The sequence below is a fragment of the Bufo gargarizans genome, chromosome 6 (genome assembly GCF_014858855.1).
Source record: "Bufo gargarizans isolate SCDJY-AF-19 chromosome 6, ASM1485885v1, whole genome shotgun sequence".
Classification (NCBI taxonomy): Eukaryota; Metazoa; Chordata; class Amphibia; order Anura; family Bufonidae; genus Bufo; species Bufo gargarizans.
The window spans coordinates 43,635,589-43,657,800 of NC_058085.1; the positions used below are offsets into that span (position 1 = coordinate 43,635,589).

At 48.3% G+C, this 22,212-nt stretch overlaps 1 protein-coding gene across 2 annotated transcripts in view; it reads left to right on the forward strand.

Moving 5' to 3' along the window:
• OGFOD3 (2-oxoglutarate and iron dependent oxygenase domain containing 3) overlaps positions 1 to 22,212 on the forward strand; it is a 91,215-nt gene that overhangs the window by 3,900 nt on the left and 65,103 nt on the right. For both annotated transcript variants that reach the window (XM_044296518.1, XM_044296519.1), the window contains exons 3-4: positions 13,365 to 13,440; positions 18,853 to 18,895. In XM_044296518.1, the coding sequence (XP_044152453.1) occupies positions 13,365 to 13,440; positions 18,853 to 18,895 (119 nt within the window). The remainder of the gene's footprint in view (positions 1 to 13,364; positions 13,441 to 18,852; positions 18,896 to 22,212) is intronic.

Genomic DNA, 22,212 nt, shown 5'->3' on the forward strand with positions numbered 1-22,212 from the left:
TCGCTCAGCTTTCCCAGGAATCAGGAGTGTGGGAAAGCTGGATGAGTTGTAACTGGTGGTCGCTCAGCTTTCCTAGAAGCAGATGGAAGTGACTTTCTGGATCATGCATGGAAGTGCTCTTTAAGCTCCCGTACTGCTGCAGCTCTCGGCCTCTGTATTTCTCTTTCATGTCGCCGGCGTCCATCTTTCTTTGAGACGCGCTTCCCCGGCAGCAGATTTACCACATGAAGGGAAACCCTCAGTCTCTGAGCTTTGCCGCGGACTAGTTGAATGGAAGTAAAAAAGTTTTTTGTTCTCCTCGTGTTTGCTTTGTTCACCCACCTTGGGCGTTTTTTTTTTTTAAAGGAACCTGGAGATTTCAGCTCCGGAGGGACATGACTGTGTACACAGTGCAGCCTTTTATCACTGGCATTAAAAGGGTATTCCAGGAATACTGTGTGATCTGTGGGAGTCCGATCCCACAGATCGGCAGAAGAAGGGGGCACAGGTCTTGCTTAGGGCCCGGTGGCCCCCTTATAGTTATTCTAGGCACTGCGGTACATCGGTGCCTGGTACTGCTGCTCGTCTCCATTCACTATGGAAGAAACAGCAGCAATCGGCTCCTGAGACCCCCGGTGAGCCGGACAGCTGTTCAGATGATGCAGCCCTCCTCTCTGCCTCATATTGGGGAGTTTATGGGAGGGGGTACCGACCCTATAGAATCCGAAAGCTCTCAAGCTTGAATTATACTCCAGAGCTGCATTCATAAAACTGTTCCTTTTTTTTATAGGAAACAGTCAGGAAGCTTGTTGTGCCCCTATAGAACATAATGACAAAATCAGTTGGTTGTTGCACCCCAATATCTCCCTAGGGTAGGTCCACACGGGACGGTATGTGCTGCGGGCGAGAACCCAACCTGTCTGGTTTGTTTCGGGAGCTGAAATGCATATGTCTGCCAATTTAAAGGGGTTTTCCAGGTTCAGGATACTGATGGTGCATGCTCAGCCCATCCAAACAGCGGATCTGCGCCCACTGTCTCCGGAGCTCCCAGATTTTCCGCTCCATTCCACTCCTCCCGGTTGCACTCATACAGCTGAGGGAGAACGGGGGACATGGGACCCCGCCATCTGGTGATCGACCGCCCACAGTGACCCTCGGCTCGTCCACCGCCCCCAATCTAGTGCCATTAACCCCTTTAGTATCAAGAAAATTTTCCTCCCCATAACCTTTTTATTGTCCGTTGTCATAGTCATAGCAAGGCTTGTTTTTTTTAATAAAAAATAAAATAAAAATTATTGGCCCTGTTTAAAAGGGCTGTGCGGGATTTTAATATCGATGACCTATCATCAGGACAGACCACCAGTGTCTGATCAGCACCAGCCAATCAGCTGTTTGAACAGGCGGTGAGCGCCACGGCCCCCTCACAGGGTACCATGCACAGCGCCGTCCATTAGTATTGCAGCTCAGGTCCAGTCACTTCAATTGGGATGTCACTGGCCTAGAAAGAGGACGCAGTTCCTTCAAACAGCTGATCGGCAGGGGGTGCCGGTTGTCGGACCCTCACAGATCAGATGCTGATAACCTGTACTGAGAATAGGCCATCGAAACATGGATCCTGGAAAACCCCTTAAGGCTCCATTCACACGTCCGCATCCGTTCCGCAATTTTGCGGAACGGGTGCGGACCCATTCATTCTCTATGGGGACGGAATGGATGCGGACAGCACACAGTGTGCTGTCTGCATCCGCAATTGCGGAGCGCGTCCCCGATCTTCGGGTCCGCAGCTCCGCAAAAGATAGAACATGTCCTATTCTTGTCCGCAGCTTGCGGACAACAATAGGCATTTCTATGGGGGTGCCGGGCTGGTGTGTTGCGGACCCGCAATTTGCGGGTCCGCAACACATCACGGACGTGTGAATGGAGCCTTAAAGGGGTTCTCTGGGAATACTACGTTTTTGGCAAGTGCCCGCAGCCTGCCTCTCTAAACAGAATCTAGTCCGCCACGCTTACGTCCCAGCGTGTGATCAAGCCCGTGCTGTGCCGGATGTCAACAGGCTGCCGCCACTTGCCAAAACCTCAGTGTTCCTGGAGAAACCCTTTAAGGAACTGTAAGGAAATCATTTGTGGGGTAGAATGGGGGAAAAACAGCAGTTCCGCTAATGTATTTTGTTTTCCCTATGACATGATAGCTTTATTTACCGGTATATCTTCTTGGTGTTTTACTAACTTTTTTAAATTAAAAACAATAAAAAATAAAAAATTGCTCTATGCCGCCATATCCTGACACCCATAATTTTTTTATTTTTCTGTCGTTGGAGCTGTGTGAGGGCTTGTTTTTTGCAGGGTCAGTTTTTATTTGTGAGGTACATAAGATTAGGGGGTCTTTTGTGTTTTGCAAAACCCATGCATCGATGAATTGGTGGAGGCATTTCCGATGGAATAACGCCGCCACATAACGGATAACAGTGCGTCCAGGAACGCACTTTAGTCTGCCATTAGCAGAGCAGATGGTAACAGGGGCAGTGTTATAATATCAGGAGGAGACTGACAGGCACATGGTGGCAGGAGCATCACAGAGTATTCCAGGGGCAGAGCATAGCGGTCTTGTGCAAGGTAGTTACTGGGTCACTTATATGAGGAGGGCACAGACTGAGAGCCATGTGATGGAAGGAGCAGGATTTCCAGCAGCCCAGAGTGTTTCAGGAGAGGAGTGTGCTGAGCTTCTGGGAGATTGCAAACTGAGAGCTACATAGCAGTCTCTCAGCAGCACAGAGTATTTTAGGAGAGGAGTGTACTGATCTTACACCAAGGATCAGCAGCCTCCAGTTCTAAATTCCCAGAATGCCACATTCACTCCTATGGGTGTTACAAGTGCAGCCGAGCATGTTTGCATGATGGGAGTTGGAATGCTGAAGGTTTCTGATCCCGCTGGGTCTCCGAGCAGCACAGAGTATTTCAGCAGAGTAGTGTGCTGATGTTACTTAATGGAAGGGGCAGTGTCTCGGACTTGTGATCCCTGTTGCCGTATTGCGGACCGTGTTTGCGGATCCGCAATACAGGGGCACCGTTCCATGGCCATTCCGCATCATGGATGCGGACCCATTCATTTCAATGGGTCTGCAAATCCAGAGATGCGGAACGGAACGGTACAATACAGAGTGCTTTCTGGAGTTCCGTTCCATGCTTCCGCACCGCAAAAAGATAGTGCGAGTTCTATCTTTTTGAGGTACGGAAGGATCGTGGCCCCATTCAAGTAAATAGATCCACGATCCCCATGCAGCTGGGCCACGGACTGTGCTTGTGCATTCCAGACTGCAATTTGCGATCCACAGCACGGGCACTGGCTTCACACATTCACACGTCCTTAGGCCTCATGCACACAAACGTATTTTCTTTCTGTGTCCGTTCCGTTTTTTTTTTTTTTGCGGACCTTTTTTTCCGGACCGTATACGGAACCATTCATTTCAATGGGTTCACAAAAAATCCAGAAGTTACTCCGTGTGCATTCCGTTTCTGTATTTACTTTCCGCAAAAAAATAAACTTGTCCTATTTATGTCTCTTCTATTAGGGGCCAGCTGTTTCGTTCCGTAAAATACGGAATGCACACGGTCGTCATCCGTAATTTTTGCGGATCCGTTTTTTGCAGACTGCAAAAAACATACGGTTGCAAGCCTCCAGATGGCGACCAAAATGGTCGCAAATGCGACCTCCAATTGCTAAATGGCGACAAGACTTTGTAGTCTTGTCGCCATTTGCGCTTAGACCAGCCGCTGATCTGCCGCTTTCACAAACTGACATGGCACGCGCTGCTGTCAGCGCGTGCCATGTTCTTCTCAACAGCACAGGGGAGAAGGAGGCAGTCCCTCCCCCCTGTGCCGCTGCCACCAATGGGCTGATAGCAGGGAGGAGGAGGGGAGGGGCTATGGCCACTGCGCCACCAATGAATATCGTTTATGCTTAATACAAACGCAGGCTGCGGGTGCCGGCCATATCCTATACCCAGCACCCAGCCTGTATGACTGCCTGCTGCGATCCGCCGCTATTAACCTCTCAGGTGACGCCCCCAAACCCCCCCAAAGTATTATCATTGGTGGTGCAGTGCGCCCCCAACCCCCCATCCCCCAAGTATTATTATTGGTGGCAGTGGCAGTTGTGATCGGAGCCCCAGCAGTGTAATCCTGGGGCTCCGATCGGTTACCATGGCAGCCAGGACGCTACTGAAGCCCTGGCTGTCATAGTAAGCTCCATGCTGCTGTGTGTACTATGCATAGGGCAGCAGGGAGAGTGTGACGTCCTATTTACCCTAACAGAGCTCTATCAGGGTGAATAGGACAAGGGATGAAAAGTTCCCAGGATCTAGCCCCTAAGGGGGAAATGGGTATTAAATAAAAAGTAAAAAAAAACAAACACCAAAATATTAAGTTTAAAGGGAACCTGTCACCAGGATTTTGTGCATAGAGCTGGGGACATGGGCTGCTAGATGGCCACTAGCACATCCGCAATACCCAGTCCCCATAGCTCTGTGTGCTTTTATTGTGTTAAAAAACCGTTTTGATTGATATGCAAATTACCTGATATGAGTCCTGTAGCCGGAGATGAGTCAAGCAGAAAGGAGCCCAGCACCGCCCCGCGTCCTCCGAATCTCCTCCTTGCTGGCTGACGTCACAGAGCTGGAGCGCCGAAATCTCGCGATGCGCGAGCTAGCGCATGCGCAGTGTCGGCATCATGTTCATTCCCTGTACTGGCATCAGCACAGGGAACGAACTACGCATGCGCTAGCTCGCGCATCGCGAGATTTCGGCGCTCCAGCTCTGTGACGTCAGCCAGCAAGGAGGAGATTCGGAGGACGCGGGGCGGTGCTGGGCTCCTTTCCGCTTGACTCATCTCCGGCTACAGGACTCATATCAGGTAATTTGCATATCAATCAAAACGGTTTTTTAACACAATAAAAGCACACAGAGCTATGGGGACTGGGTATTGCGGATGTGCTAGCGGCCATCTAGCAGCCCATGTTACATATCGCCACGCCCGAAAAAGTGCGAACTATTAAAATATTTAAAAATATCTCCTATGCGGTGAACGCCGTAACAGAAAAAAATAAAAAAGTGCAATTTGCCATTTTTTTGTCACCTTGTCCCGACAAAAATTAGGTTAGAACTGTTCTATTATGGTCCAGACGTTCCATAAAATCTGGAATGCGCGCGGCTTTTTTGGTGTTTTATTTTTTTCACGTGGTATCGAGTATCACAATACTTTTTATTGTATCGAAATCGAGTAAAAATTTTGGTATCGTGACAACCCTAGGTGTTTTAAAAAAAAATTAAACCGGAATTATATGTATTTTAAATTTGGCGACTAAATATTTCAGGTTATGAGCCAATGGCTCCTTGATATTTTTTGCAAGAGGTCTTACATAGCAGAAGGAGCTGGTCCACAGCAGTGCAGAGTATTTCAGGAAGGACATGTGCTGATGTTACATAGCAGAAGGAGCAGGGTCCTCAGCAGCACAGAGTATTTCAGGAGAGGATGCTACTGATCTTTTAGGAGGTCACAGACTGAGAGTTAGGCCTCATGCACACGACCGTTGTGTGCACCCGTGGCCGTTGTGCCGTTTTCCGTTTTTTTCTGCGGCTCCATTGACTTTCAATGGGGCCGTAGAAAACTCGGCTTGTGCACCGTTTTTACACCGCGCCCGTGACCCGTGTTTCGAGGCCGTGAAAAAAATATAACCTGTCCTATTTTTTTCACGGCCAACGGTTCACGGGCCCATTCAAGTCAATGGGTCCGTGAAAGAACACGGATGCACACAAGATTGGCATCCGTGTCCGTGATCCGTGGCCGTAGGTTGCTTTCATACAGACGGATCCGAAGATCCGTCTGCATAAAAGCTTTTTCTGATCTAAGTTTCCCATGGTGATGGGGACGCTTCAGGTTAGAATATACTGAAAAACTGTGTACATGACTGCCCCCTGCTGCCTGGCAGGTGCTGCCAGGCAGCAGGGGGCAGACCCCCCCCCCCCCCCCTGTTTTTAACTCATTTGTGGCCAGTGCGGCCGCCCCCCCCCCCCCCCCCTCCCTCCCCTGTAGTTAACTTCTTGGTAGCCAGCCCCCCCTCCCTCCCCTGTAGTTAACTAATTGGTGTCCAGTGGGCCCCCCCTCCGTCCGCTATAGATAACTCATTGGTGTCCAGTGGGCCCCCCCTCCGTCCGCTATAGATAACTCATTGGTGGCCAGTGGGCCCCCCCTCCGTCCGCTATAGATAACTCATTGGTGGCCAGTGGGCCCTCTCCCCTCCCACCCCCTCCTAATTAAAATCGCCCCCCTATCATTGGTGGCAGTGGTGAGTACCGATCGGAGTCCCAGTGTAATCGCTGGGGCTCCGATCGGTAACCATGGCAACCGGGACGCTACTGCAGTCCCGGTTGCCATGGTAGCTTAGCAATTTGTAGAAGCTTTATACTTACCTGAAGAGCAGCGATGTCTGTGACCGGCCGGGAGCTCCTCCTACTGGTAAGTGACAGGTCTGCGCTATAAGCAATGCGCCGCACAGACCTTTCACTTACCAGTAGGAGGAGCTCCCGGCCGGTCACAGACATCGCAGCTCTTCAGGTAAGTATGAAGCTTCTACAAATTGCTAAGCTACCATGGCAACCGGGACTGCAGTAGCGTCCCGGTTGCCATGGTTACCGATCGGAGCCCCAGCGATTACACTGGGACTCCGATCGGTACTCACCACTGCCACCAATGATAGGGGGGCGATTTTAATTAGGAGGGGGAGGGAGGGGAGAGGGCCCACTGGCCACCAACGAGTTATCTACAGCGGAGGGAGGGGGGGCCCACTGGACACCAACGAGTTAACTACAGGGGAGGGAGGGGGGGCCCACTGGACACCAACGAGTTTACTACAGGGGAGGGAGGGGGGGGGGGGGGCGGCCGCACAGGGGAGGGAGGGGGGGGGGCGGCCGCACTGGCCACCAATGAGTTAACTACAGGGGAGGGAGGGGGGGCGGCCGCACTGGCCACCAATGAGTTAAAAACAGGGGGGGGGGGTCTGCCCCCTGCTGCCTGGCAGCACCTGCCAGGCAGCAGGGGGCAGTCATGTACACAGTTTTTCAGTATATTCTAACCTGAAGCGTCCCCATCACCATGGGAACGCCTCTGTGTTAGAATATACTGTCGGATCTGATTTTCACGATGTAGCTCATATCCGACAGTATATTCTAACATAGAGGCGTTCCCATGGTGATGGGGACGCTTCAAGTTAAAATATACCATCGGATTGGAGAAAACTCCAATCCGATGGTATAAAAGAACTCCAGACTTTACATTGAAAGTCAATGGGGACGGATCCGTTTGAAATGGCACCATATTGTGTCAACTTCAAACGGATCCGTCCCTATTGACTTGCATTGTAATTCAGGACGGATCCGTTTGGCTCCGCACGGCCAGGCGGACGCCAAAACGACTTTTTTTTCATGTCCGTGGATCCTCCAAAAATCAAGGAAGACCCACGGACGAAAAAACGGTCACGGATCACGGACCCACGGACCCCGTTTTTGCGGGCCGTGAAAAAAAACTGTCGTGTGCATGAGGCCTTACATAGTGGAAGGAGCAGGGTCCTCAGCAGCACAGAGCATTTCAGGAGGGAAGTGTGCTGATGTTACATAGCAGAAGGAGCAGGGGCCTCAGCAGCACAGAGTATTTCAGGAGAGGATGGGTCTTTTTTTTTATTTATGAGGTCACAGATTGAGAGTTAGGGCTCATGCACACCGGGCAAATTGCGGTCCGCAATGCACTGGCGACGACCGTAGGGCCGCTGCATGCTAAACGCAGACCCATTTACTTGAATGGGGTCCGCGATATGCATCCGATGGTCTGTGCATGCATTACTTTTTTGCGGTGCGGAGGCACGGACTGAAAACCCACGGAAGCACTCCCTAGTGTTTCCGTGGGCTTCCGTTCCGCACCACATCTCCCAGATTGCTGACTTAGGCCTCATGCACACGACCGTTGTGTGCATCCGCGTCCGTTCCGTTAGTTTTCACAGTTTAGCGGAGGTCCCTTTCATTTCTATGGAGCTGTGAAAAAAAAAATATAACCTGTCCTATTCTTGTCAGTGGAAAATGGAGGACGGACCCATTCAAGTCAATGGGTCCGTAAAAAAAAACGGATGCACAACTGGTATGTCATCCGTGTCCGTTCTTTTTTTGCTACAAAACCTTTGTGCAATAAAATTACTCTTTTCATTAACTTTCCTTTTTTTTTTTTCCCTGTGAGACAAAAAAAAAAGGAAGACACAAGGAAACGCAACTGAAGCAAAATCGGACACGGACCACTGAAGCCAAATCACTGACAGTGAAAAAACACTGTCGTGTGCATGAGGCCGTATTCAAGTGAATGGGTCCGCATCTGTGATGCGGGGTGCATAAGCCCTTTCATAGTGGAAGGAGCAGGGTCCTCAGAAGCACAGAGTGTTTCAGGAGAGGAGTGAGCTTACCTGGGATGTTAGTGAGGACAGGCCTGCATGTGACTGTTGCCAGGGAAAGAGAGATTAAAAAATAGTTACAAAGTAGAAAGAGCAGGGCCCCTCCTCCCCAGCAGCACAGAGTGTTTCAGCATAGACCTGTGGAGTATCAAAGACTGAGAATTACACAGTGGTAAGGGCACGGTCTTCAAGCAATTCTTCTGTATAAAGGCTCTTGCAGACGATTGTATCCGTTTTTGCTGTCCTCCAATCCAGGCCGATTGCTTGCCGCCATTTTTTTTTTTTCTCCAGCAGAAATGTCTGCAAAACAGGCAAGAAAAGGACTTGTTCTATTCTTTGTGGGGCCGCAGAACAGACTTACGGATGAGGGTCCACTTCAGATCCGCCTCAAAGTTACGGCTGTGTGCATGAGCCCTAAATGATCTTAGCTGAACCGCGTCCTGGTGACAGGTTTCTGCATTGCTATAAAGCACTTCCTCCACAAGGGGGAGCTCGAGCACCACCAGTACAGTTGCAGTGGAGCGCACCGCAGTCCTTACCAGCGCATTGTGATAAACTGTAATTATTTGGCATCTCTGCGGCGCTGCGTCCACTGGCGGCTGCTAACAATTCACACTCCGAAGCCGCTGAATGCAGAACAAGAGAGAAACGGTTTGTTCTCGGAGGGAAATGCCACAGCACTAAAACTTCCTGCCTTCTGATGTGACAGCGGCAATTTGTGTCGATAACACTGAGCTCTGAAGATACAGATGCTGCGCTGCGTACTGATAAATAATCACCAGTCAGATCCATCCGAAGCTTCTTAGATCAGAAATAGAATGCTAGAACCGCAGTAGACACTGACACATAGACAGGGCGGTAGGAAAGAGACAAATGGAGAGGGAATTGCAGATGTACATGCCATTCAGGATCTCAATGACAGCTGCTGGGTTCCCCAAATAATCCAGTATTATTGCTGAGGGGACCATTCAAACTCAGTACAGGATAAGTAATGTAATGTATGTACACAGTCACTCCACCAGCAGAATAGTGAGCACAGCTCTGGAGTATAATACAGGATGTAACTCAGGATCAGTAGAGGATAAGTAATGTAATGTATGTACACAGTGACTGCAGCAGCAGAATAGTGAGTGCAGCTCTGGAGTATAATACAGGAGGTAACTCGGGATCAGTACAGGATAAGTAATGTAATGTATGTACACAGTGACTCCACCAGCAGAATAGTGAGTGCAGCTCTGGAGTAAAATACAGGATGTAACGCAGGATCAGTACAGGATAAGTAATGTATGTACACAGTGACTCCACCAGCAGAATAGTGAGTTCAGCTCTGGAGTATAATACAGGAACAGTACAGGATAAGTAATGTATGTAGACTCTTCTGTGTAAATTGGTGTTTAGGGCTGGGTATGCCAATTACAGTGGTCATAGGGAGAAGTCAGGTATGGCCCTACAGCTTTCTGTACCACTGATTCCGCTCTATTAACTCCTGTGGTAGATGGAGATGTGTCACTCGCATCTGGCCACTTATCTGAGATTACACAAAGGAATTTATGGGTTAAAATCCAATTTTGGGATGTATTTGGATTGTTCCAGTGAAGTTGCTGTCCCTTTAAATACAGGGGCAGCTCGCCGGCACGCTGCATTGTGTCTTTCGTTTCTCCATCATTGCACCTTTACTTAGACATGGTACAACAGGGAGCTCCGAAAATATCTCATTTTTATTTTTGTCCTCCAGATGGTGGATATTAAAAGTAAATGTGATTAAGTGGAGGAGCAGCGGCAGATATTTCCTGGCTCCTCGCTGGCCGCGTGACAGATCTGCTTTGTCATGCGAGTGTTATTGCCGTGTATTTTTCTGTGTCGGGTTTATTGGGATTGTATCGCTGCGCTTCGGAATATTATTAGTCAGGACCTGATGAGATTAATGAGTGAAGGCGACAGGCTGTTATTTCTAGAAGGATAACGGTGGTTAATAATGCGAGCGGAAGGGATGTCTGAGGAACAAACAGAATGAATCGGCAGGGGCGCTCACCTTACTCTGCGGTAGTAAACGATAAAATCCTGGCTGCCTGCCGTCACCACTAGAGGGAGCTCATCATATACAGATGTATTATTGAGTTCAAAAGGAGATAAATCTGTAAGCCATGAGCTCCCCCTAGTGGCGGCCGTATTAAGGCACAATCTTATCACGTGAAGCTTGCGGTTTAGAGCTTTGTTTGGCTGTTTCTGTAACTCCTATAGAATATAGATTCTGCCAGGGATGCCGCCCAGTGCCCTAAGTGGCAAAGCTGCCTAGATATGTCATAGGAATTGGGATTCTATTATATAAGTGGGATGCTACCCTGTTAGGAGTTGGGAAATGTTACATTTCCTGCAAGGGAATTCACTCAGCTTTCCTAGTGCACTGAATGGCTGATCGCCTCCCGTTATATAGTGCAATTGTATATGGCATAACTAGGGAGGCTCTGGCACCTAGGAAAGCTGGCTGACAAGTATGAGCGCACTGGAGGTTCTGCAGGGGATGCCACCCAGCTTTCCTACTGCCCGGAATGACAGATCTGTCTATCTATATAAGGGCTCAAGCATACGAACGGATTTTCTTTCCGCTTCCGTTTTTTTTTGTTTTTTTTGCGGAACGTATGCAGAACCATTCACTTCAATGGGTCTTCAAAAACAACAAAAGGTACTCCGTGTGCATTCCGTTTCTGTATTTCCGTCCTGCAAATAAGTAGTGCATGTCCTATAATTGTCCGCAAATCACGGTCCGAGGCCCCATTCAAGTCAATGGGTCCGCAAAAAATATGGAACACATCCGTATGTCATCCGTATTTTGCATACGGATATGTTTTGTGCAATAACAGAAGAGCACTTAAAGGGAACCTGTCACTGGGATTTGGGTTATAGAGCTGAGGACACGGTTTGCTAGATGGCTGCTAGCACATACGCAATATCCAGTCCCCATAGCTCTGTGTGCTTTTATTGTGTAAAAAAAACGACTTGATGCATATGCAAATTGACCTGAGAGGAGTCCTGTGCGTGAGATGAGTCAGGGACAGGACTCATCTCAGGTTAATTTGCATATGTATCAAATTGTGTTTTTGACACAATAAAGGCACACAGAGCTATGGGGACTGGGTACTGCGGATGTGCTAGCGGCCATCTAGCAACCCATGTCGTCAGCTCTATACACAAAATCCCTGTGACAGGTTCCCTTTAAATCAGAGAAAAAAAAAACCTCAGATACGGAACAACGGATCCGTGAAAAAGGGACCGCAAAACAACAACGGTCGTGTGCATGAGCCCTAATTCAGTAGGATTGGAACTAGGGAAGCTTACCAGTCAGGAGCGTCGGGAAGGTGGATGACAACCAGTAGAAAACCTGCAGATGTCACCCAGCTTTCCTAAAGATCTGAATGTCCGATCTTCCTAGTTATCCAGTTATGTAATCTGAGCGGGGTGTATATCACAGTTGGGAAAAGATGGGTGTCGATCATTACGCGCACTCAGCAGGGACGGCACCCAGCTTTCCTAGAGCTCTGAGTGACACGTGTAATACAGCAGGGGAAGGAGATGCATCATATAACTAGGGAGAAAGCTGACAACCAATATGAGCGTAGTACGTCTTTGTCAGGGATGTCACCCAGCTGTCCTAGTGCTCCGAGGGGCAGGGGCTGTATGACACAACTAGGGGGGCTAGCTTCCACCAGTACGGTTTCCCTGCATCTCCTGCGAGGATCGTCACCCAGCTTTCCTAGTGCACTGAATGGTTGATCGCCCTAGTAATACAATCTGAGCGGCGGATGTATGTCATAACTAGGGAGCTCTGGAAAGCTGGCAACCAGAAGGCAGTCACCCAGCTTTTCCAGAGTTCCGAATAGTAGATGCTTCTAGTTATGTAATAGGAGCAGAAAGTGTATCGCAAAACAAACACGCAGTGGGAAAGCTGGGTGACAGCCTACATTTGTGCATTATATCACCTACAAGGGTCGTTACCCAGCTTTCCTAGTGCACTGAATGGCTGACCGCCCTGGTACCGAAATATGAGCATAGAAACATAGAAACATAGAATGTGTCGGCAGAGGACGTATCGCGCAACCAAGATGTAAGGTGGCGCAGAGGATGGAGGAGACTCCTAGCAAACATTGCACCAAGCCAGCTCTGCTCAGCAGGTGGCAAGGGGCAGACGTGTGTCTCTTTTATCTGCCCGTGATCAGAGCTTCGAGGACAGAGATGTCAGGCTGCAGAAGCTTCTTCTGAGTGCCGATCCCGCCATCATGTCACAACCGCCTGAGGGCCGGCGGGGTCCTGACAACGAGGCAGTCGTGTCATGCATTATCTAGCATCGCAGCCCCTCGAGACCCCTCCGCCGGGAACATTCTTGGCAAGACCCGCCAAGCACCTCGCGTCGGCACAAAATTAATTACAGCTGTTTTGATTTAATGAGATTTTGTCCGTTTCTTTCATGCCTTCTGGGTGGTTATTACGCGGCGGTGGGCTCCCCGCACACACACAGCTGCAAACACCTGGCCGGGAAGGGGTTAATGCCATACATTGATTATTTTGCGTTATTTGTTTTATTTTTTTGGACGCCGAAACGCAATATTAGCCGCCCACGTCCCCTGTCTAAAAATATGTAAGCTTCCAAGAGCTGCCAGGAAAAACAATATCATAAAGTGAATGCAAGAGCGCTACTGAGATAAGTGGCGCCACCCCTGGCCTTTGTAATTGCTGATAAAGCGGCTGCACGTTCCATAGTGGGGGGGACGGGTTTTTTCGCCCCCCCCCTTCCACAGTGAGACAAATGGTTATTTTTATATCGTCGACGTGCTGCACGCGCCGCGCTTTACTTGATTTAATAATTGTTTATCGCTTTGTTTTGTTGTGTTTTTCTCTCCGAAGGGTGCACCCCGCTGAAATGTGGGCGAGCGGTGACTGACGCGGTGATAACCCAAGAGGAGGCCAGGAGGATGCTGAGGTAACATACACAAGATAGGTCCATATGTCTATTGAAATCCAAGGAGGAGAAGTTAGCTACTTCCTCCCTCGGCCACTGTCGTACTACTCTCCTCAGCATTTCTTGCTTCGTCCTGCTGAAGCCCGTAGGAAAAAAGGGAGGGGGCTCACTTTTTGTCACGGTTGAGGAATGTCAGAGAATCCATGGGTGACCGGATGAAAGCAATATGGCGGATGGTGGTAGGTGTCAGGAATACGGCAAGTTGGAGGTATGCTTTCTGTACAGATCTCAGACATTTGCGGGTGTCTGGGCTATCCTCCGATGGGGGGGAAAGAAGGATTGGGCTTAATGGATTCCAACATGCCCAAGCTTGTAATTGCATCAGAGATGAGAGGTGTCTGATAGCTGGTTATCCCCTCTCCCTACTGAGACCACGTGCATGCTCAGCTGGACCGAGCGTGCACGTGTGTGGGGCCGTCAGCTGTCTAAGGTGTATGGCCTCCTAGTATAATTTCTCAACACTTGCTGACAACAATTTGAGTCTAAAGGCCCCCATTAGTCGGCTGAACCTGGTGAGAACAGCAGGTTTGGCTGACATGTATGGGGAGCTCCCGACAGTCGGAAGAGAGATAGATCGGGCTAAATGAACATTTTTGCCTGATCCGTTTGTTTTCCTGAGAGATAAGTATCTGCCAGCAGCTTTCTCTGCTCTCCCCACAGAACACACAGACACTTATGTGTATGGAGAAGCCGGAAAGCAGTCGGTAGAGAGACGGCAATTTTTTTTTTTTAATCAGATAATTTTTAGTCATTTTCCAGAGGTAAAATATGAATACCATTACACGCACATATTGCAGTATGAGATACAATCTCTATTAAATGATACAGATTATAAAAGCAGTATCACACATTATGCATATTATCCAGCGACTGTGCAATATATTCATAGGATTTTCTACCCATGAAGAATGGTAACTATCATAACCCATCCCCACTTAAACCCTCAATAATAACGATAATGATGGTTTTTAATGTCCAGTATTCCCAGTACACATGTCCTTGGATCAGGCGGGATCTCAATGGTATAAGCGTCTTTAATAGCTGCCAACACATCAGTCCAGAATTTTCTAAGCTCTGCGCATGTGCAGCAAGGAAGCCAGACTCGCTCCACATCGAGGACAGGATGAAACAGTTGGGACATGCGTTGGCCTTCACTGAGCGATAGCTGAGGTGTCAGTGCCAATATCAACTTCCATTGCTCCTCTTTTATAGGTCCAACCTCCCCCTCCCATTTATACTTGACGACTAGAGTATCCTGTTTCATTGATTTCACAAATAAGTTCCTATAAATGGACAGAATTAATCCGCTCGAGGAGTAGCCCATGAGGATTTGTTGGAACAGTGGGACTGTCGTACACTTACCTTCTTGGAGCCCAACACCGCCTGCGTCCTCCGAATCTCCTCCTTTCTTCACAGTTAGATTGCCGTAATCTCGCAATGCGTGAGCTAGCACATGCGCAGTTCCTTACCTGAGGCTGATGCCTGCACAGGGAAGGAACACTATTCCAGCACTGCGCATGCGCAAGCTCAACAATCAGACTTCTAAATAGTCTATCTATTCTAAGAAAGATCCTGCGAGGTATCCATACAGAGGAATTGTGCAGGACATAGATAAGTTTTGGCATAAGAACCATTTTAAGGAGATTACTTCTGCCTATTTCTGAAATTGGGAGTTTGCACCACACCTTAATTTTTTCAGACTTAATGCCCAGGAGCGGCTCTATATTATTCTTCACATAGTGCCCCAGGGTCGTTGAGACCACTATTCCCAGATATTTGATCTGCAGCTGAGTGGACCGAAGGAGGGAACTATCAGAGGACACATCTAGCGGCAGCAGAGTGGTTTTAACGGGTTGGTCTTACGGACCTGCCCTATGAATAGTGAATTCTGCAGCGCGCCAGAAGTAAACAGACCACGAAATTGCAGTCTGAATGATCTGAGAGTCACGGAGAATTCTAGCAGAGGTAGCCCATTGCCTATGGAACAGAAACAGATGTTAGTGCAAATTGCATTGCTAATGCCGCTATAAATAAGAGTCCTTCTGTAGGAAAAAAATTGGTAAAACATATAACCGCGGCTTGCGATTCTTATCAGGCGCATCTTCCAGCACCCGTAGGGTTCAGCACAGTTCCAAGAACCTTGTGTGATGAATGTTCATCCAATATTCGCCGATGCTTTGAGCGTAGGTTCATTGGCGTTTACCCACTGTGCCGCGTCCAATGGAGTTGAAAATGCAGACTTCTCCATGTGCCACCACTCGCAACTTGGCTGGATATACGACATAGAGTAGGGAATTTGTAGATTCCGGAGGCGACATTTCACATCTTGGAATTTGACTCTTTTTTGCTGAAACTCAGCAGAAAAATCTGCATATATAGCCATTTTATTCCCATTAATTAGGAGTTCAGGATGATCTCTCGCTTTCTTAAGGATAGTGTCTATCTCTGAAGTGCAACAGTTTCACCAAAACTGGGCGAGGGGGGGCCTCTGGTGGTGGAGCACGGAATGGCACCCTGGCTCCATCTTGTTTTGCCTGCGTCCCTCAGTTCCTTTTCTCTCTTCCCCGTCCGGGTCATGTCGTCACAGGCAGGATCTGCACCTCCAGCGATGTCTCCCAGGGCACTTTTCTTCAAACAGCTGATCCGCATATATTCTGGCTCCCTGCAGTCACCACTAGGGGGAGCTTAGGAGCTTACTGAATACAGTGTTACTATTAAAGAGGTTTTTCCAACTTTAACTGATGACCTATCCTAACGATGGGTCATCAGCATCTGATCGGTAGGGGACCGACACCCGGGACCCCCGCCCATCAGCTGTTTGATGAAGCTGCAGTGCCCACTGGAACTCCGTTGTGCACCCCAGCCTCCTCGCAGTTTACCAAGCACAGCATCGTAGATTGTATAGTGGCTGTACTTGGTATCGCAGCTCAGCCTTATTCACTTGACTAGGCCTGAGCTGCCCCTAGGCCACTTGACCAATGAATGTGATGTCACTGGCCTAGGCTAAGCTCACAGGAACACTGCGGCCTTCTCAAACTGCTTATCAGAGGGGGTCCCGGGTCTCACAGATCTGATATTGATGAGCTATCCTGAGGATTGGTCATCAGTATTAAAATCCCGGAAAACCCCCTTAAGCTAAAGACCGCTAATCCTCCCCACCCTCTGCTGGGCCGAGCATGCATGTGTTCTGAATGCAGAGAGAGGGGAATTGGCCTCTGACAGCAGCTTATCTCCATAATAACAAAGGATCGTCTGAAAGCTAACAGCCCGATCCGTCCTTCACCAACATCGGCTGAGAGTTGGGGTACCCCCATAGATCAGGAACAAACACTCGCTCAGCCCACAGATGTTCCTATTGACTCCGCCATGTTTAAAATGTCTACTTTCATAACCCCTTCACCACATACAGTTCTGCTTCCATTTTAGTGAAAGCTTTTCCTTTCCAAAGTGGGCAGCGCTGTAATAGTCACAGACCCGTGAAGGAGGACGTTAAGCAGTAGTTATAGTAATTACGAAGATTTTCCAGTCGATTCTGCAGGACATTGTCTTACAGCTAATTACGCAGCAGAGACCTACAGCTTACAGAGAACAAATAAAGCACAAGGTGTGAGGGGACTGGACCCGTGCCCGCCGCAGGGCAGGACGCCTATAACTGCGGCCTCACAGGCGCTCTAGGGACATTACATGGGTCCACTCTGGTTAAAAATCCTATGCTAGTTGCACTTCTGACTACTTCTTGTACCCAAGTCTGGGAAGTCCGACAACTATTTTCAGCAGGTGTGGAGCGATCATTTAGTCAGAGAGTACAGCCTCTGCTATCCTCTCCCTCTCTGATATCGCAGCTCAGCTCCTTTGCAGTGAATGGCGCTCAGTTGCAGTATCACGCAACTGAGGATACTGCTTTTGCAGGACAGATGCCATTCTATATACAACCACTTTAAGAAAATACAGCCCCTGTAAAAGAAAAAATCTAATTAAAAATATAACCCCTGTAATAAAAAATAAAAATAAAATCTGATTAAAGGGTTTGTGTTCCTTCAGCAAATGACATTACGTAGAGAACGTTAATACCAGGCACTTACTAATGTATTGTGATTGTCCATATTGCTTCCTTTGCTGGCTTGATTCATTTTTCCATCACATTATGCACTGCTCCCTTCCATGGTTACGACCACCCTGCAGTCCTACTAGCAGTGGTCGTGCTTGCACACTATAGGAAAAAGCACCAGCCTATGTGCACTCCGATGGTCCCGGCCACCAGAGAGGCTGGCGCTTTTATCTATAGTGTGCAAGCACGGCCACCGCTAATGGATTGCAGGGTGGCCGTAACGATGGAAATGAGCAGTGTTATAATGTGGTGAAAAAAATTAATCAAGCCAGCAAAGGAAGCAATATGTATAATAACAATACATTAGTATGTGGCTTCTATTAACTTTCTCTACATAATAAATGCCACTTTCTGAAGAGAGGCAACCCCTTTAATAATATAGCCCCTGTAAGAAAAATCTGATTAATAATACAGTCCCTGTAAGAGAAATCTGATTAGTAATACAGCCTCGGTAAGAAAAATCTGATTAATAATACAGCCTCGGTAAGAAAAATCTGATTAATAATACTACCTCTGTAAGAGAAATCTGATTAATAATACTACCTCTGTAAGAAAAATCTGATTAATAATACTACCTCTGTAAGAAAAATCTGATTAATAATGCTGCCTCTGTGGGAACAATCTGATTAATAATGCTGCCTCTGTAAGAAAAATCTGATTAATAATACTACCTCTGTAAGAAAAATCTGATTAATAATGCTGCCTCTGTGGGAACAGTCTGATTAATAATGCTGCCTCTGTGGGAACAATCTGATTAATAATGCTGCCTCTGTGGGAACAATCTGATTAGTAATACATCCCTTTAAGATGTACTAGTGTCTAAGGATGCTAGGCACGCTTAGTTATTTTCCCCCCTACTTATATATCCTGGAGAACCTCTAAATATTGGGGTCAGTACCAGCTTTCTAAGAAGAGGCTAAATTAAAGGGGTCTCCATTAAAATCAGTAACTCTGGCTACTGTTCCAGAAACGGGAGCCATTCACGCCTGTTTCCAGTTAATGAGTAAAGACATCTGGGAAATATTTTCCAAGGCGTAAAAGATCAGGACCCCGCATGTAGATTGAATCCTGAGCTGACAGACCTCCCATTCTCCAGTCTTCCCACTTCATAGCTCCCGGGTTAACCTTATACCCTGGCTTCTGGTATCCATACACAGGTTTGCACGGCATCGAGTGAATTCCAGCAGTATACGACAGCGTGCCAGCCGGCGGCAAACGTCTGTTTCTAGTTGAGATCTGATTACTAACTTTGTGTTTTCCTACAGGATAGCTGAGGCGGGATTGTCCCTCGGAGGCTCTGACGGAGGGGTGAGTATTGGATATCAGGCAGATTAATACAGGGGTTTTCAACACATTTTAGGAGGCCGGGAAGCAAGTAGTCCCTCCTGTGCCTTCACAGCCGAAAGTGAAATTGCGTGGGGAGGATGGGAATATTGGCATTCATGGTAATCCCAGCTGCCTGGCTTTGCTGTGCTCCTCATTTTAATGGAGGGGCAGATATGCGTGCATGTCCGCTGCTCCATTCAGCTCTATGGACCTGCAGGAGATAGCCAGCCGCTTGGACTTGGCGATCTCCGGCATCCCCATAGAGCTAAATGGAGCGCCCCTTTATTCAAGTGCTTTAGCAAGGACCCCCTTTCTTGTTATCGGCATGTGCCTCAGTGGTCAGACCTCTACCTATACTGTGGATAGTGGATAACTTGTCTTCATGGAATAACTCCTTTAAAGGGGATTCTCCACTTTGGACAGGCTGTAGGGGTCCCTGGACACTAAACTGATCTCAAAATGTCTCTTCCGCTAAGATCTCTAGCAATCAGCTGTGATCTAAAACTTGGTAGTAAGTGTTCAATTTCCCTGGAGCACCCCCACAGGAGAATTAAGGTATTACACAGTGTCCATTCAGATCAGTTTGTTTTCTGTGTAATACAGGACAGGTCCTCCGGAGTGAGAGACTCTCTTTAGTCAAGAGATGAGGATCCTGAACAGAGGACTCCCTCTAATAACTCTGAAATACCTAATAAGTTGTGTGAAATTAGACAAACCCTTTAAAGGGGTTCTCTGGGACTTAAAATATTAATTTGGTGGGGATCCAACTTCCGGGACCCCCATGATCATTGACAGCAGCTTGTCCATATGGACGGCTGCACCTCTGAACAGTGAGCACCGTGACCCCCTCACTGTGCTTATTGTCGAGTTTGGACCCCACCGGTTAAACATTGACGGCCTACCCTAAGGATTGACGGTGAGATAAGAAAAAAGTCTCAGCCCTACCCTTAGCCATAGACTCAGCCTGGTATAGCATCTGATTAAGTGAATGGGGTATTGATGTAAAACCTGGTATTTTCCTCCAATCCACCGTGTTACATAGCGACACATAATACGATATGAAATCTGCCTAGCGCGCTTCCAGGTTTAATCAGACCGCTATGAACCTGTCATAACAGTTCAGCCACCCTCCCCACCTGAACGTCTCCGTGCTGGTAACAAGACTGGCAGATTTGACTTTGCAGTGACAGCCATGCTGCCTTGTAAATCCCTTCCTTTGCCTTGAAGATACGCCTTGTGACCTCCACTTGTATCTGTCTTTTTCTTAAAGGGGTTGTTCAGGATTAGAAAATGTGTCTACTTTCGTCCAAAAAAACAGCACCACACCTGTCCTCAGGTTTTGTGTGGTATTGCATCTCAGGCTCATTCTTTTCAGTGGAGCTGAGCTGCAAAACTTGACTAAGCTCATGGTCTGGTTCTTTCTCTGGAAGAAGGCAGCCATGTTTTTTTTTCTTTTCCTAATCCTAGGCAAGCTCTTTAAGGCCACTTGGTTGACCATCATGAATAATTTTTGGACGTGGACATTCCTTTTAAGGGACCCGGACTGGTGTTTACCTCTATAAGTAACAGATTCCCATGTATTGTCTCAAATTTTCCTTCTTGGCGTGAAGGACTCAGAAGTTCTCCAAGTCTGGCCCCAGTCATTGATTATGAGCCTGGTCGGTATAAATCAGTGCTCCTCAGATAATCCTCCCTCCATCATCACTATTGACCTGTTTTTGCATCGCCTCATTTGTCCGTCTGTTAGCCTATTATACTTTTTTGCTCCCTCTCCCCCTTCTCCTGTTACTGAGCTTTTGCAGGAGGCTGTCAGCTTCTACGTGTCTGGCGCTCATATTTTGCAGGTTCCAATTTGTAAATGGAAAAGATTTTGTGCCGAGCGCAGAACACTTTAGGCTATTTTCCATTTAAGCTTACGCCCTGTAACGTGGAGCTCCTGCTGCCTCACTATGCCAGTCCTTACCTATAGAGGTCTGTGGTGGGAAGGTGATAACATACATTCTGTGGGTTAGTGGCCCCATGACCCTTATTGCCCTCTGTCTTTTCTGCCTTTCAGTCTAAACCACTGTCTCCCCTGTCTTTCTGGCTCTTCTTCTCTTCCCTCTGCTCACCTGCCCTTCAATGTAGGCCTCTGTCTCCCCTCTGCTTCAGTCAGCACTCCTTTCCTCCCTACTGTTCATTCTTTTCCTCTGTTTCCCCTGATTTTCAGTCTATACCTCTGTCTCCCATGCCCTTAGGCCTATACCTCTGTCTTCTCTGCCCTTCAGTCTATACCTCTGTCTTCTCTGCCCTTCAGTCTATACCTCTGTCTCCCATGCCCTTAGGCCTATACCTCTGTCTTCTCTGCCCTTCAGTCTATACCTCTGTCTCTCATGCCCTTAGGCCTATACCTCTTTCTCCTCTGCCCTTCAGTCTATACCTCTGTCTCCCCTGCCCTTCAGTCTATACCTCTGTCTCCCCTGCCCTTCAGTCTATACCTCTGTCTCCCCTGCCCTTCAGTTTAAACCTCTGTCTCCACTGCCCTTCAGTTTAAACCTCTGTCTCCCCTGCCCTTCAGTCTAAACCTCTGTCTCCCCTGCCCTTCAGTCTAAACCTCTGTCTCCCCTGCCCTTCAGTCTAAACCTCTGTCTCCCCTGCCCTTCAGTCTAAACCTCTGTCTCCCCTGCCCTTCAGTCTAAACCTCTGTCTCCCCTGCCCTTCAGTCTAAACCTCTGTCTCCCCTGCCCTTCAGTCTAAACCTCTGTCTCCCCTGCCCTTCAGTCTAAACCTCTGTCTCCCCTGCCCTTCAGTCTATACCTCTGTCTCCCATGCCCTTAGGTCTATACCTCTGTCTCCCCTGTCCTTCAGTCTATACCTCTGTCTCCACTGCCCTTCAGTCTATACCTCTGTCTCCCCTGCCCTTCAGTCTATACCTCTGTCTCCCCTGCCCTTCAGTTTAAACCTCTGTCTCCACTGCCCTTCAGTCTAAACCTCTGTCTCCACTGCCCTTCAGTCTAAACCTCTGTCTCCACTGCCCTTCAGTCTAAACCTCTGTCTCCACTGCCCTTCAGTCTAAACCTCTGTCTCCACTGCCCTTCAGTCTAAACCTCTGTCTCCACTGCCCTTCAGTCTAAACCTCTGTCTCCACTGCCCTTCAGTCTAAACCTCTGTCTCCACTGCCCTTCAGTCTATAACTCTGTCTCCCTTGCCCTTCAGTCTATACCTCTGCCTCCCCTGCCATTCAGCCTATACCTCTGTCTCCTCTGCCCTTCAGTCTATACCTCTGTCTCCTCTGCTCTTCAGTCTATACCTCTGTCTCC